At 41.6% G+C, this 16,763-nt stretch overlaps 1 protein-coding gene across 1 annotated transcript in view; it reads left to right on the forward strand.

Annotated features, from left to right (window-relative positions):
- Positions 1-16,763, forward strand: part of adcy1a (adenylate cyclase 1a) — a 53,274-nt gene that overhangs the window by 1,227 nt on the left and 35,284 nt on the right. Inside the window, exons 2-4 of the mRNA XM_074636290.1 lie at positions 3,193-3,342; positions 6,248-6,366; positions 11,765-11,876. Coding sequence (XP_074492391.1) covers positions 3,193-3,342; positions 6,248-6,366; positions 11,765-11,876 — 381 coding nt within the window. The remainder of the gene's footprint in view (positions 1-3,192; positions 3,343-6,247; positions 6,367-11,764; positions 11,877-16,763) is intronic.

Here is a 16,763-nt window from a genome sequence, read left to right on the forward strand (position 1 = left end):
TTATAGCTGTAGAGTGATATTATACCATTCAAATTGATAAAAAAAACAAAAACATGCCATATCACTGGAAAGCCTAGGATGTCCTCTTTACAATACACCAGGGGTTGATAGAGTAAGTCAAAAGAGTAAAAGGATATGCATGTGGACAAAATGTCCACTACAAAGGACACATGTCAATGGGCTGGGTCTCAGGAGGTTAAACCGTCATCTTATCAGTCTCTTCTGCACTATATTCACTTTTTTTAATAGTTGTGTATCACAGCTGTTACCCTGCACTATATTCAGTTTTAACAGTTTTCTTCATCTCCTTGTATTTTTATATCTGCTATATTTTTTTGTACTTTGTACTTTGCACTACTAACTTTGCCTTTTTACTAACATGTTTTTGCACTATGGAACTGTGATGCTGGAAACTATCTATCTATCTATCTATCTATCTATCTATTAAACCACCGAACTTAATCTTTCACTTAAACCATCATCTAATAATAATGCATATACAGTGCACTTTCATAGACTAAGCTACTGGAGTTACCAAGTTTCAGCAAGTTTCAAGTTTCAAGTTTATTTGTCATATGCATTTAAAAGTAAAGTGTAAAGTGAAATGCAATGAAATGCATTTTACCCTGGCTCTCTCTCAGCCCTTAAAATCTATAACTAGTACAGTGGATAAATACTACAATAAATAAGACAATACCTGAGGATACAATTATAAAACAACCTAAAACATCCATAAAACAATCCACAGCTCTGCATTCATTTAGTGCTACTGTTCAGTAGTCTGACCGCCTGAGGGTTAGTTACCCTGCACTATACTCATTTTTAACAGTCTCTTCTGCACTTTTTTAATAGTCGTGTATCACAGCTGTTACCCTTCAATATATTCCATTTTAACAGTTTTCTTCATCTCCTTGTGTTTTTATATCTGGTATATTTTTTTGTACTTTGCACTACTAATTTTTTTACTGCCTTTTTACTAACATGTTTTTGCACTATGGAACTGTGATGCTGGAAACTTGAATTTCCATCGGGATCAATAAAGTTACTATCTATCTATCTCTATCTATCTATCTATCTATCTATCTATCTATCTATCTATCTATCTATCTATCTATCTATCTATCTTATCAAATAGTTGGCTTTCACTCCAAACAACTACAGTCCAAGTTCCCTTTGAGCAACTGCTCCTCCAGTGTAGAAGAGTGTCTAGTCTACTGGGGAACTCCCAGCTGTAACTGTATGAAAGTGGTGCTGAGAAATACAGCATGGCTTACTCATCCGCGCTTCCCCTGGCGAAGAAAAGGTTAAAAAACACTCCCAGTGATCGATTTTAGCTCCAGGATATACTGTAGGTGTAAAATTGGATGCGAGCAGAAAGTTTCACTTTAAGCACACCTCAGTAATGAAGCAGACGAGGAGCTGTCCAGCTGCCTGGTGCTGAAACAACAATCCTGCAGAGCCACACAGCAGCTGATTCTCCAGATTGTAGGTTAGAAGTAATAATTTTATTATTTATAGGATGTTGTTTTCGACAGATGTGGTTGAATATAGTCTTGGAGTTATGTAACATCTTGATATTTCTGCTCCTATAAGACAGCAGTTCCCAAACCTTTTTAGCTTGAGACCCCTAAAATGAAGCTATACTTGCGATCCCCCCTCCTCGGGTTACAAATGTCATTGGATAAGTTACCAGTTCAACCAAAGACCAATTCTTCCCTCTCAAATTGTTTTTGTTGGTGTCTTGAAATGTAAAATGATCCAGTAATCCACAAGCAAAAAGTGTGGATTAGAAAAAAAGTCAGCAGCTCCTAGCCTTTATGGTTGGCTGTCAATCGATTAAAATATTTAATCGCGATTAATCGCATGATTGTCCATGATTAATTGCAAATGAATCACATTTTTATCTGTTCAAAATGTACCTTAAAGGGAGATTTGTCAAGTATTTAATACTCTTATCAACATGGGAGTGGGCAAATATGCTCACTTTATGCAAATGTATGTATATATTTATTATTGAAAATCAATTATCAACACAAAACAATGACAAATATTGTCCAGAAACCCTCACAGGTACTGCATTATCATAAAACATATGTTCAAATCATAACATGGTAAACTGCAGCCCAACAGGCAACAACAGCTGTCAGTGTGTCAGTGTGCTGACTTGACTATGACTTGCCCCAAACTGCACGTGATTATCATAAAGTGGGCATGTCTGTAAAGGGGAGACTCGTAGGTACCCAGAGAATCCATTTTCATTCACGTATCTTGAGGTCAGAGGTCACGGGATGCCTTTGAAAATGGTCATGCCAGTTGCCAAAATGTAACGTGTTTGGAGCGTTATTTAACCTCCTTCATGACAAGCTATATGACGTGGTTGGTATATTGATTCCTTAGGTTTTCTAGTTTCACATGATGCCTGTATCACTCTAGCTTTAAAGCTGAGTCCGCTACAATAACTATATTTTATCTTTAGAGACCTGATGACGTAAAGTTACCCAGTAAATACGAGAAAAAAAAATGGCAAAGATTACAGAAAAGTCTGAAATAAACATATTTTTGTGAAGTAGAAATATGTTTTTTTCCTGTTAATCCTTTCACGACCCCTCAGGTTGAATTTGTGGCCCCTTTGTGGGGGTCCAGACCCTTTGTTTGGGAACCACTGCCCTACACTATAGCTGGACATGTTTTCTTCTTTTGTTTTTGCTCATTAGTTTTAGTGTGAACTGGATTAAAGTCGTGTTTTGTTCATGAGCTGCTGTTTTGTGTCATCCATCTTGCTGTGCTGGATTGGAGTGTTTCTTTGACCTTTCACCTCTGACCTTTTAGGAATCAACGGCTACAGAACGGGATACAAGAGTTCATCCTCCAAATTAAGTGTTCGGTACGATCAATAGCCTCGGATCATTAATCAATAGTGCACTTTATCTGCAAGCCGGTTGCACTGTATGGCTTTTGTTTCTTTAAGTCACACATAACGGTACGATTCATGGTTGTAATCAATGCGCTGACCTGGATGTCTAATCCATCCTATGGATTAATCAAGGATTGTGAAGTCTAATCCAGCCAGGATATATGAATGCACACAGAAATGCACATATGGACATGTGTGTTCCCTCAGGCTCACATGCACATACGGTATGTAGATGCTGCCTGGCTTTGTTTGGCATGTCTGTTCTTGTTTGTGTGCAGCTGGTGGCCAACGCGGTGCTGTTCACCAGCGTCAACTTGTCGGGGGTATTTGTGAGGATCCTCACCGAGCGCACCCAGAGGAAAGTCTTCCTGGAAGCTCGCAACAGCATCGAGGAGAGGCTGCGACTGGAGGACGAGAATGAGAAGCAGGTGAATGTGCACGTGCACACAAACACGCACAGAAAACAAGTCGACGACGACGATGCATCCGGCACGTTTCACCTCGCATATGTTCACGAAATCTTCACAGAAGTTTTTTTTCTAAAGGTTTCAGGTGCCAATGTATTCTAACAACCTGCCCACAGGCAGTAACTATGACAGCGGCTATTTAAGGAAAGAACAATTACTGTGGCACATGCACCAGCGCCACACGTTCCACCCCCTCTGCGCACACCTACATGGAGCGACTTAACAAAGGAACAATCAGGCAACTTTAACACACAGAAAAACACTTTGTTATGCGCCGCACCCTCCTCGCCGGCCACGTGCGCGAAAACCCACCCACACCGGTTGTTAAATAGAGAATTAATTATCCCATGTATGTAATATGCCTCCGTACACGCCTCGCCTTTCGTTATACACAACACTGGCGAGCGCACACGCACACTTGCTGGCACCTGTGCTTTGTAGATTAGATGATGATATGCTGTGTTTTCCCCAGCAGTAACAGGCTCCCTTCTGACAGGTAATTACACAAGCAGATTGCTTTCTTGGCCTCCCTACTCCAGTAAAGGTCACAGTTTATCTGGGTGAGTGAAACACACACAGACCCCTGATTGGGATCTATCAACAGCCAGCCGACAGCCTGCAACCAGGCCGCTGCTCATGTGTCCACCAAACAAACGTCCGAGATTTGAATTTTCACCTATCAAAACAGGTCTCTGGTTATCACTGGGGGTGTTTCCTTGGGTTTGTTCTTTGAGCCGGATCCATATGTTGCATTGATTCCTCAACATGTGTAGGCTACGCGCTGTACATCTGGGTGGTTAATTGACTTCTCAGTTCAATAGTAATCTCAGAACGCAGGGGCAATGCGTTGTTTCCTCTTGACGTCAGGGACAATACAAACCCTGATCCAGATGTTACTTTACTCAAAAAAGGTTGGCCAATATGATTGCAACAAAACAATCCCAACACAAGGTATACTCACTAGCTGTTTTCTGAACCTTTAAACCGTACCATTTCCTCAGTTGTCATGAAGACTGATCTGTTGACATTACGGCTTCATCCATAGCACTTTTAGGACTTCTCATCTGTGACGCCTCAAAATGTAAGAATCAAAGTTCATTCTTGACCTCAAAAATAGTAGTTTTACAAAAAAAAGCCCCATGTCAAGGTCCACTTACATGCATTTTCCAGGGCTTTCAGCAGCTATTGAGCTTGTACTTCAACAGCCATCCCCCTGACAAACTCTGCTGATGAAAAGGTAGTATGGCAGACCTTGAGTTGGGATTGCTTTGTCAAACTACTACTATTACCAAAGTCACAAATGACCATAACAAAAACGATTAATATGAATGTTATCTGATCTGCCTACTCTGTGTTCACAATTGGTTAAAGGTGCTCTATACGATATCCAGAGCATTAATATAGCATTAAACAACTATTTTCTAAGTAAAGATATAGAGGAGTAATGTCTGCCTGAGCAGAGAATGAAGTCACTCTCCCTCTGTGTGTGCTGTAAAAAGAGCTTTGTCTGTGCTTTGTTTACGTAGCCGGGCCGGCCACGCACGTCTTTTAGTGCATGTGAGCGTGCCCTCCTGGCTAGCTAACGGCTGCCGCTCTGTTTGTTATCTGCCGTAAAAGTAAAATTTTTTTCAACGTACTCGAGGCAAATTACGGACTAAAAAAAGGTTTCGTAAACACGTCGGAGATCACGGAGGTTCTCATAGAAATTAATAAACTTCCAGCTGACTCGCATACGTACACAGAGCTATGTGGAAAAGAGGCGTAAAGAAAAGAAACCTCTTCCTTCCTCCTGACTAAGCATTAATTTTCCACTTTGTGAGTAACGAGTTGGATTCCTTCAGTTCAGTGTTCATTTCAAACATGCAAAGTTTTTGTGGGAATTCCCCTTTCTTTTTAATCGGCAGGACAGGGAATCTTAATTTTTAATGTGAGAGAAAGTGAGCCAGTGGTTCATTAATAAATCACGAAGAGGAGAGCCATAGTCAAACAGAGCACACAGTGGATTAAACATGGGACAGATCAGAGAAATGGGAATTATAGCACGCTCATGGAGGAGGAATGGAAGAGATTAATAAAGCAGGTATGAATTAATTCATTAAAACGAGCACACCTTCACACTTCGGTTATCATGATTTTTACACCTGACACACATGTGTGTATAAGTGAAACATGAGCACATATGGACACACACGCTTTCACCCACAGCCTCCATCAGTAAGTGTGATGGCTGTTTCTAAAAGCTGCTCTCCAGTTTAGTTTTTCATTCACAGGTGAGGAGCAGTTGTGTGAATGGATGTATAATGTGAAACGGTGTTGGAGGGAGACACAGGAGAGCCCCGGCTGCTTTTATAACCTGCCTCTCAACAGCTATTCAGCAGAGCCGCCTGATGATTCATTGTGCATTCACAACCATTTGACATCCTGCGAGAGTTTCAAGAGTACTTTATGCTGCTGCAACTGAGACGATCCACACACACAAAAACAAATACGCTGATCCGTGTAGATACGACTTCAGGCTGGTGCTGGTAGATTGGACTAAAATTGAATTGACAACAGTTTTAATAATCTTTTAAGTAATTCTTCAAACTAAAATTCCAAACATTCTCCAGTTTGAGCTTCTCAAATGTGATGAATCAGTCCAGTATCCCTGAATGAACTCCATGCATCTTTTATAAAGTTGTGTAAGTCAGGAACAGTGTGTAGCATATAGGGGGATCTATTGGCAGAAATGGAATATAATATTAATAAGTATGTTTTCTTTAGTGTATAATCACCTGAAAATAAGAATTGTACAGTATGTCCTCCTAGCTTAAAGTTCTCATGCTGCCTCTTCTTCTTTATCTCTTTTTAACCTCTCCCTCCTCAGGAGCGTCTGCTAATGAGCCTACTGCCCAGGAATGTTGCCATGGAGATGAAGGAGGACTTCCTGAAGCCGCCTGAGCGGATCTTTCACAAGATATACATCCAACGTCATGACAATGTCAGGTACGGGAGTGTCATGACAACTGTGGACGGCAGAGGTGTGCGGAGGTGCGGGAGTGTTTTGATCCAGGTGTCACCTGCTGTGACGTCAAGGTCAAGAATAGAAGGAGAGCAATTAAAGATGGCCATTAATGCAGATTAAACTACGTAAAGGTTAGGAAGAGAAAAAGAAGGAGCACTGTTGCCACCGCCGTAGATTAGAAAATCTCATCTGCCTCACCTGCCATTGTGTGTTAAACGAAACAGTGGCTGTAATATTATTTATCAATTGTTGTTTTATTACAGGCTTTATAGCAGCAAAAAGGAGGGATTTTCTTAACTGAAGGTCCACTTACTAGATTTTTTCCAGAGCTTTCCACCAGTGGAATTATCTGTGAAATGCCGACTACTATTTCCAAGGTTAAGAATGAACTTAAACGCTCAGGTATTTTTCTTTTTTTTGGGACAAATTGGTACGACGTCTGTGTGACTATGAAGCACACTGGTGACATTTTACCACCAAGTTTTCTATTTTCACCAAAAAACACACTGATGAAACAAGTTCTTTGTAGCATTTAGGCATCACATCAGAATAGAGTCCAAAAAGTTACAATTTCATCTATTTTTTGCATTTATATAGAGCCTTTCTAGTCTTCCGACCACTCAAAGTGCTTTACACTACATGTCATCATTCATCCATTCACACACACATTCAAACACTAATGGTAGAGGCTGCCATGCAAGATGCCAACCTGCCCATCAGAATATAATCTAAATACTCATTCTCATTCAGGACTGGAGGAGCTGGGGATCGTACCGTCAAACTTCCGATTGGTGGACGACCCACTCTACTTCTGAGCCACAGCTGCCCCTATTGAGTAGAAGCAGCTTTGTGGTTTAACAGAACTTGAACGCATTTAAAGTGACAATACTTGATATTTCTATTATAAAAACGCATGAAATGACAATGTGAAAGGGGTTGCTAATAGTGATGAACCTACAGAGAACTAGAAGGGCACTCAGAGAGTGCAGACCTCTGCCGAGGCAGCTACTATCAGTGAAAAATATGTGTGTATCTGCCCCGTGATTCAGATCCCCTCCAAAATGTTATAGGTTCTTCCTTGGCCCATGCAACACCCTTCCACAAAGTTTTTCCTTTAATCCTGCTGACAATCAAACCAACCCAATCTCACAGGAAGGCGTATGAAAAGCACAACATTACAAGGATATTCCGCATGTCATCAGGATGCATTTTAAGCTTTTCGTGTGTCATTTGTACACCACACAAAAGAACTACGGTAACGTCCGCAATTAGGTTTAGGCAACAAAACCACTTAGTTAGATTTAGGAAAAAACGTCATGGTTGGGCTTAAAATAAGTACATAAACTAAGTAAAATACAAACGGAAACAACGTAACATAAGTACGGAAAATACGTGACAAACGTCACTAACAAAACTCCAGTCTCGAACACCGATCTCCTGGTTGAAAGTCCTGTGTTTGTTGGACCCATCCCCCTCCCCTTCCCATCCCATCCACCATAAGCAGTCTTTCTCACTTTTTATTCTACATCTCTAGCTCTGAGCTTAGCATATTATTACGTGGATGCATTTTCATTGCAGTCAGTATAGACTACATGGCGTGAAATGACAGGCCGAAAGCAAGAAAGGCGTTCTTATCGCACACTAAATGCCTTGCACACTATCATGTCATTCATATGTTTTTTCGAGCGGGCTGAACAAACCAACAAAACACATAACACAAACATAATGTTCTGCAGCTCCCCTCGGCTTCATGGAGCTTCATAGTTTCAGCTCGTTGTTGAGCTGTTTGGCTGTACTGTTCTGGTTCAGTCTCACCGCTCTCATAGCATCATTTTTGGTAGCAGCAGGTAGCTGTTATCAGCGTGTAGACTCAACTATTGAACAAATTTCTGGTGTTAACAAGAATTTGATAGTACTCAAGCCAAACCCTTGCTGTTTCCAGCACCTCAAATGCGAGGACTTCTCTCTGTTTTATATCGTCGTTGGATATCATTGGGTTTTGGACAGTTAATCAACAAAACGCACAATTTGAAGACGTTACTTCGGGCTCTGTGATCAGCTGAGACTAAACAAATCATTGACTAATCATAGACTAATTTACCAGTTGATGATGAAAACAATTGATTTTACTAATTGATTAACTGTTTAAGCAATTTATTAAGAAAAATATGGCAAACATTCACAGGTTCTAGTTTTGCTTATTTATCCCAGTTTTATATGACTGAGTTGAATCTCTTTGGGTTTTTGACTGTTGATCGTTAAAAAAAAAGTCATTTGAAGACATTCCCTTTGGTTCGGAAACTTGTGATGACCAAAAAACTATTCAATATAGTAAACAAATAATTAGTTGATTTGTTGAAAAAAAAATTAGATTAATCAATTATGAAAACAATCATTTTCTGCATCCCTATCCCTGTAAATTGTATCAGCCTGTTCAGCAGCCACCTGGACTGCACTTGTAATGAAGAAAACATTACCGAGCATGAGAACCTGGCCATTACGTTCCAACGAGGCAGTAAAGAGAAATGGAGAGCTGTATCAGTGCTGCTGAGTGTGGGAGTGGAGGGGCTAGGTAGCGTGTCAACAGCACTCCTGTCAAGAGACAATCCTCTCCACTCTCCGGCTCTCTGTCTATCGTTTCGGCTCCCACACAGCTCGGGAACATCGCCGCCCGTTCGCCAGCCTTGCTGCTGCACTGGCACTCGGCCAAACATCACGCCGCTGCACCCAGCGAGCCAGCTCCCGCTGCTACAAACACATGTGCATCCGTAAACACATGGGGGTAGAAAAAAAACACAAAAAAACGTCACCTTTATTTTGCCGAGCAGGGGGCGTGACATCTCCCTGATCTGAACCCGCCTTTGATGTGGCCCCGAGAACGTTTGATCGCATACCTATTTAGCTCCGCCACCGCTCTGCTCTCCCTCTCCACCGCCTCCTTAACCCCCCACCCACCCCTTTCTGCCCGCCTCTGGCCTACTCCTCCTCACCCACCACACAGCAGCACGACCTGCAGAACAGCGCCATTCAAAGACAAATCACACCAACGGAGCTCTTCTGTCGAGCAGCAGTCGTGATCCCGGCTTTGCATACATCAGGGTTCCTGAGCAACTATACTGCGCTGCCAAAAAGAGCACAGCAACTCAGTCACGATGCAGAGGAAAGGCCCCCCCTTCACGCTACTAGCGCTGGGTCGTGAACCTCACAACTTATTGGGTACCGACCACAGTGTTTCTCTAACACCGTATTTCAAAAACTGTCAAGTACTGAAAGCTGGCATTGAATGTCTGGTCAGATACATCATCTTATTCTCTCATCAGAGAGTTCCTGATTTAAATGTTACCAATTTTAGACCATTTTATTGAGGCAAACATGTACCGCTGCTGGTGTTTGGACAACATTTAGAGAGACTGTTCTCACAAGAGAAAACAAGAGCATTGTCTGTTTGTTCAAATACCTCAGCAATGTATGGACCCAATAAAGACCTCTAATGTATTTTGTTATTGGAGAGGTTGGGTGGGTGTATTAACAAAAAGAACCTCAAGCAAGGTACAAGGTAGTTTTTGTGCCTAAAGCTAACTGACCATTAACAGTTATGGAGGAAGATGAACTGAAGATGAAGTGTTAAACTTCATTCTTGACCTTGGCTGGTATAATGTGTATAGTAGTGCGGTCAGCATCTTAGTTTAGCGTGTTGGCATGCTAATATTTGCTGGTATTTGGTCATAAAAAAAGCACTAGACAATTAACATTTTGAAATAAATAAATACATTTTGACCTGATGATGGTGCTGGATGAAAAGTTAAGGGAACACCAAAGTGGTGATGATTCATCCTGTGTGGAACATGAATATTTGTACAAAATTCCAGGCAAATCCATCTAAAAGTTGTCTGAATATTACACTAAAAACCACAAATGTGAACCTCACGGTACGTTTTTGAGATATTTCAGTCTGGACCAAATTGTTGCAGTGACATTTCCATCCCTAGTGCTACAGAGCTAGCGTGGCTAAAAACTTCCAAAAACAGCCAGCTGAGCAGGAAGAAGTAGTTTGACCAAAACAAATGACTCAAGGTCCACTTATGAGCTCGCTCCAGAGCTTTCAACCGCATCTCACAGCCTTTTTCTGAGATAAAGTTGGCTCAGTTGTCATGGAAATACCAACTGAGGTATTTCCATCCCCTGAGGGAGAATGCGAGATGTAAATAATATCTGTGGAAAAGGCTCACAGATGGGCATTGAGTTAAATTGTATTCATTACTATTATTATATGTCAAAATATTTTTTGTAGCAGTCATTTGTAACAGTTGTTGACCTGCTGAGCTTCAGATCAGAAAATACACAAACGTGTTGTTTTTCGGCAAGGAAATCACAAACTAGCCTGGTCTCCTAAAAATGACGTTCCCATACAACGAAACTGCATTTCAATTACATTTCGAAGAAAATGTGTTTTCTCTCGGATTACGTTCGTTTTGACGTGCCACAAAAACATTTCTAAACATAGTCCGTAGAGGTTCACATAGGGAGGAGGTTGGGGTGGATGGGTGTGTCAAACAAACACAGTCAACGTTGACTTATTTTTCTTTACGTCCGTAGCTTAAATAACATAATAAAAGTAGTTATTTTAAGCCAAACCATGATGTTTGCAGGGCTAACCAAGTAGTTTTGTTGCGTTTTTGTTTTGTTTTGTTTCAATTTACAACTTTAACATGTACAATGTCACGTGTTTAAAACTGAAACCGTAATCCGGGAGAAAATACCCCTCGAAATAAGAATGCAGTTTAGTTGCATGGGAGCGTAATTTAGTAGGAGACAGGGTTGCACAAACAGGATATTTTGTTGTTTTGTTTCTAGGAAACTTCTCTGAGTAAGACCTCAAAAAGTATTGTTTTGGTATCTGTACCAAAAATACAAAAATCATACCTTCCTCTACACAAAGCTGAGAGTCAATAAGATCCATAACACCTTGTTATGTTGCCTGGCCTCTCAGCAAATGAATAAGGGGCTAAGTAGCTTTCAACACCTTCTTCATCCCCACTACAGCAGCTAGCCAGCAGCAGGCAATTTAGCTCTGTAATTGATTTAGTCGTTGGCCTAAAAGACGCTTTCACTTATCAGGGATTAGATTATGGTACTCTTGCTTCATTTTTGATCTCTATTAGCCAATTTCTCTGCTCCTGTGTGATTTCTGAGTATTTAGTGTCAAAAAGATACTTGTTTGTGCAGTCAACATGCCCTCTCTGCTTCTGTAGAATTTATTTTCTTAGTGTATTGGGAACTGCAGAGTGTTTCGTTCCTGGAGAACATGAGGAAATCAGCTGTCAGGACAAGTTGAGCTCTTCACATCAGATTATAATACGTCTTTCTCTCTTCCGACAGCATCCTGTTTGCAGACATCGTGGGTTTCACCAGCTTGGCTTCTCAATGTACCGCTCAGGAACTGGTCAAACTGCTCAACGAACTCTTTGGGAAGTTTGATGAGCTGGCTACAGTAAGTGCTCTCCTTTCCCCTCGCAGCTATACCCCTCGGTTCATGTGCTTCATAATGAAAATGATGAAGTGAATAAATGATCCACACAGTGTGATCGAATCTCTAGCTGTTTCAATGAAAGTCCTTCACCGACATGCTGGATCTCCTATGATTGGTGATTATTTATACCCATATGCAGGTGGTCATCCCAACACCGTCAAGTTTAATGTAATATTCTTAGACTTTAGAGCAGCTTTAATTGATCTTTTTGGCCACTTGAGCGCAGCAGAACAAGCTATAAGCACATTTAACACTGACATGTTAATGCAGTGACATTAACATTTATTTAGAGTCATGTTTGTGTCCACCTGATGAATGTAAGTCCAATTTTTATTCTCCCTTTTGCTGTGTTTGGTCTCCACCATCTGCTGAGGGAAATATCTGGCTCTCTAACCACTATGTTCACAAGATTGGCAGGCAGGTAGTGTACAGTCGGTTTGGAGTACATTTTTATGATGAAACAGCCGCCTGCTTCTAGAAACGAGGATGCGAACAGCGATAAGACTGGAACGAAACATTAAATTTGCAGTCCCTAAAACCACAACAGTGAGCTGAAAGGAACTGCAGAGTTGATTAAGCAACTCTTTCACGTTACACAAAGTCATTTCATCCATCCATCCATCCATCCATCCATCCATCCATCCATCCATCCATCCATCCATCCATCCATCCATCCATCATCTGTAACCACTTATCCTATTCAGGGTCGCGGGGGGGCTGGAGCCGATCCAAGCTGACATTGGGCGAAGGCGGGGTTCACCCTGGACCGGTCGCCAGACTATCGCAGGGCTAGTCATTTCATCTACTGTTTCTATTAAAATACTGCAGCTCTAAGCAACTATGAGGAACATTCATTTTGTGTTGATTTTGGCGGTCCCTGTGGACAAAAGCGGTAGTGTTCCCGAGCACCAGAATCCATTTAGAAAACCTCTCATTTTACTGCAACAGGGTCTGACAGTTTGTCCCGCACAGGTCATATAGAGACATCAGTTTCTGATGGCATAAGGCAACTGTTATAACATAACCAATTAAAAGTTCCTCACAGTAACTTTAAATGTGTGTATGAGCAGGTTACTCACTGAGCGAATACAACATAACTTGTCAGTGTACTTTTGTGGACACAGTATTTAATAGTGACAATGTTTTCTTACTTTATGTCTTAGATTCTCATTTTTCTCATTTATCATTTTTAATTGCATGATTTTCTTTTCATACATATTTAATGAGCATTGTTGGAGGGAGCCTGAGATCTAAGATTTTCAGTGCCAACGACTGCTAATTGTGCATAAATAACTTCAGCTGATGAATACACTGACACTGATATATAAATGATGTATCGGTCGAGTCTCGCTCTGGGTGGTCTTGCTCTTGGTGGTCTTGCTCTTGGTGGTCTTGCTCTTGGTGGTCTTGCTCTTGGGTTCAGTGAGTTAAGTGCAGATGGTGCAACTTACGAAGAAGAGAAGGTACATTTGAATTATTCTCCTGTTATGAAATTATGTCATCGAGCCATCGCAGTGAGGGAGGCATGCTGGCGGCAAGTGACTCCAAACAGTTGGTCAGCCTGTTGTTTCTCTGCAACACCAAAAGCCTCCAAGAACATGAAATGTATTATTTAGTCCTGGAGCTCATTTGTCTTATGCCAGGCCATATATTGATCCAATTGTGGAAGTAAAGCTGGAGAGGCTGACTGACGTGGAGGAGGAGGAGGAGGAGGGGATGAAGGTCAACAAGGAGAAGGAACTGGAAGAGCGGGAGAGATGAGTGAACCAATTTTTTGACGGAGGGGAGATAAGGGCTGAGGAAGAGGAGGAGTGTGCGTGTGCGTGTGCGTGTGCGTGTGCGTGTGCGTGCGTGTGCGTGCGCGTGCGCGTGTGTGTGAGCACTATTGGGAATACTGCACTTGATAAAGAGAGAGTGTGTGTGTATGGTCAGTAAGCCTGTGTAGCGTTGTTATCCAGGAAAGAAGATTAGGTGAGTGATAGGTTATCTGCCGGCAGACTACTATCATATTAATACTGCATGAGACACAGACACACACACACACACACACACACACACACACACACACACACACTCTTGCTCAAAGTTTTATCATCATAGTTTGACATTACAGTAGTTTGACTACCTCTCTCTCTCTCACACACACACACACACACACACACACAGTTAAATAGGCCACATGGTGATGCTGTCAGAAACAGTAGTAGAAAAAATCTTCATAGGACCACTAAGCAGCTCTAGGGCTTTCTACCACATCTCACGGTAGCACATTGGCAGATGGAGTTGGCTCAGCTGTTATGATTACGTGACCTACAGTCAACTGTGTAACTCTGGTCATATGTTCAAAGATGACTAACCTTATATTCTGAGCAAACTCAATCCACTAATGAAGACCATGAGATGTGGTTGTAAGGCCTGGAAAAGCAAGAAAGTAGTCCTTGAGTTAAGATTGGTTTGTCAAACTCAAACAGAACATTGAGTTCAATTTGACCGTCACCAATCAAGAGGATTATTACAAACACTGCAGCGCTACAGAACTTTTTCTTTACCAGCTCCTCGTTTTGATTTTATTTCACTTTCAATTTATGGTTCAGTCTCAGTGTTGTCTGCAAACTTGTTTCCAGCAGCAGCAGACAACCAGCTCTGATAAACCCACTGTACACTACCAGCCCAGCACCAAACAGCACACGGACAAAAGGCGTTTTCGGACCAAACAGTTCTAGGGACTCACTGAGAGGAACTGTTCACTGGGGAGCTCCCCCGAGAACAACATACCTCCAAGGGCTTTTTTCTGTTTGAATTCACACCGCCAATAGGAACGCTGCAGTGGCTCATGAACGAGTTCACTTCAGGCCTTCACTGTCGGCCTATTTATCCATGTTTCCTGCCTTTTTTTCCCGTTACAAGCTGTTGTCTGTGTTTTGTGTTGTCTGTTGTAATAAAAAATAAATAAAGCTGCCTTGCCTTGTTGTTAACACGGTTAACAGGTTTTTAAAAATTATGGTTGCCAGTGTTCTCTCAAAGTCTGTTACCCCATCGAATAGTGTTTCCCTCCTGTTAAAATAATAGCGCCCCCCTCGATGGTTCGGGTTAGGGATAAGGGTTGGTTCAGGTTTAGGTAGGGGGAAACACATATTGATGGGGAAACAGTATTCAACACAGCACCGGTGCTGCATAGATCATAATGACATTGCGTCATTGCCAAAGCCACGCCCCCTTCTGAAGGATAGAAAACAGAAGATCCCATAGATGTCAATGTCAATCTTTTTTATAGACATGTCTAATAATTTTGAGACCTTGCCTGAACCTGGCCATTCGCAATATCTTAATGAATTAAGGTTGATCGTTGTCATGCCTCTTCAGTCTTCCTCCGTCCAAGTGGATGAATGACCCAACACAGTGGCCGGATATTGCTTATCCTTACATGACTCACGTCACTTACGGTTCCTCTACCTACTATGAAATAGGAGCAAAAAGTCCCTCAAAAAGGCGTTCTAAGAACTAAGATCCTTACTAGTCTTTGCGGTGCGGACACAATAAAAAGGGGGGTTCTTAAAACTAAGTTCTTAGAACTATGAATAAGTTCCTCCGGTCCAAAAAAAAGCCTACGGTTAGCAACTAGTTGGTGAAGAAAGTGGAGAATGTAGCAGCTAAAAAGAGAAATTTTCTCCCAGGAGATGGTGGAGACAAAACCAAGCCAAACCTAACAGGAAAGTGGACTCAAAGGTATAGTTTGTACATATATGTATAATATTTCAATGTCGATCTAGCTTACTACAATGAGCTACTATAGCAAGTGGCTCATGCCAGCCACCAAGCTAATGTGTGCGGTAACGTTATAACGTTCCAACAACATTCAACACACTCATAAAGTTATATTTAGTATGATTGTTTTGACAATGGTTCACAGCGCTGGGCTAACCCACGATGAAATTTGCCACATAACGTTAACTAACGTTATAGTAACATTAGCTGTACGGGCAGTCGTTACGTTACTTGCTGCTATTTCATTAGAATTAAATGACATAACGTGAATAAACGTAGCGTGAACACGTCTGTGAACATGATTTCTGCCGGAGTCACGTCAGATAGATTTTCATCAGCAATGGCGAAGACGCCAACTCCCATGATCCCACACTACTTCACAACGTCATCAAACTACTCCTTTTATCATTGTTTTGATTGAGAGCACCCTAGCGGCAGAAATTAAATATTGTGTGTTCAATTCATCAGGTGGACACAGACACTAAACTAGTGGTATAATACTGTTGAATGTTATCTGTCAGTTTGTTTTAAATTTTAATTTTACTATAGGGAATATTTATTATCCTAAAATCGTGTCAAGAGAATTCAAGCATTCTGCTGCCGAATAGCGTCTACAGTTATCAAGTGCAGCCCACAATTAACGCCCCCTTTTACCGCCATGGCGTCATTGCAGTAACGCAGCAGAAAGTGTGTCAATTGAAACGAGAAACGTCCTCACCAGACTATGGCCCGCGGACCATAGTTTGGCCAGCCAAGGTTTACTCTCTCTTTCTACATGCACACACACACATATGCACACACAAAAGTCACATGATCAGCAGGATTATCCCTCTTGAGTTCATTCTGCATCTCCGCAATAAGTCATGGCTTAACGCGGGGTGAGAGAGACAGAAGAGGGGGGAGAAAGAGCAAGATACAAGGTGATATGTGGCATGCTATCAGTGCTCCAGCACTCAGAAAGCCATTATATGGAAATCTTGTGATGAGGATATATTGTGTGCATGTGTGTGTGTGTGTGTAGCTGCAGCTGCATCCTAATTGAGATTTATACCCTGTCGTGTTAGCGAGGGAGAAATTCACTTT

This window comes from Sebastes fasciatus, chromosome 5 (assembly GCF_043250625.1).
Source record: "Sebastes fasciatus isolate fSebFas1 chromosome 5, fSebFas1.pri, whole genome shotgun sequence".
Classification (NCBI taxonomy): Eukaryota; Metazoa; Chordata; class Actinopteri; order Perciformes; family Sebastidae; genus Sebastes; species Sebastes fasciatus.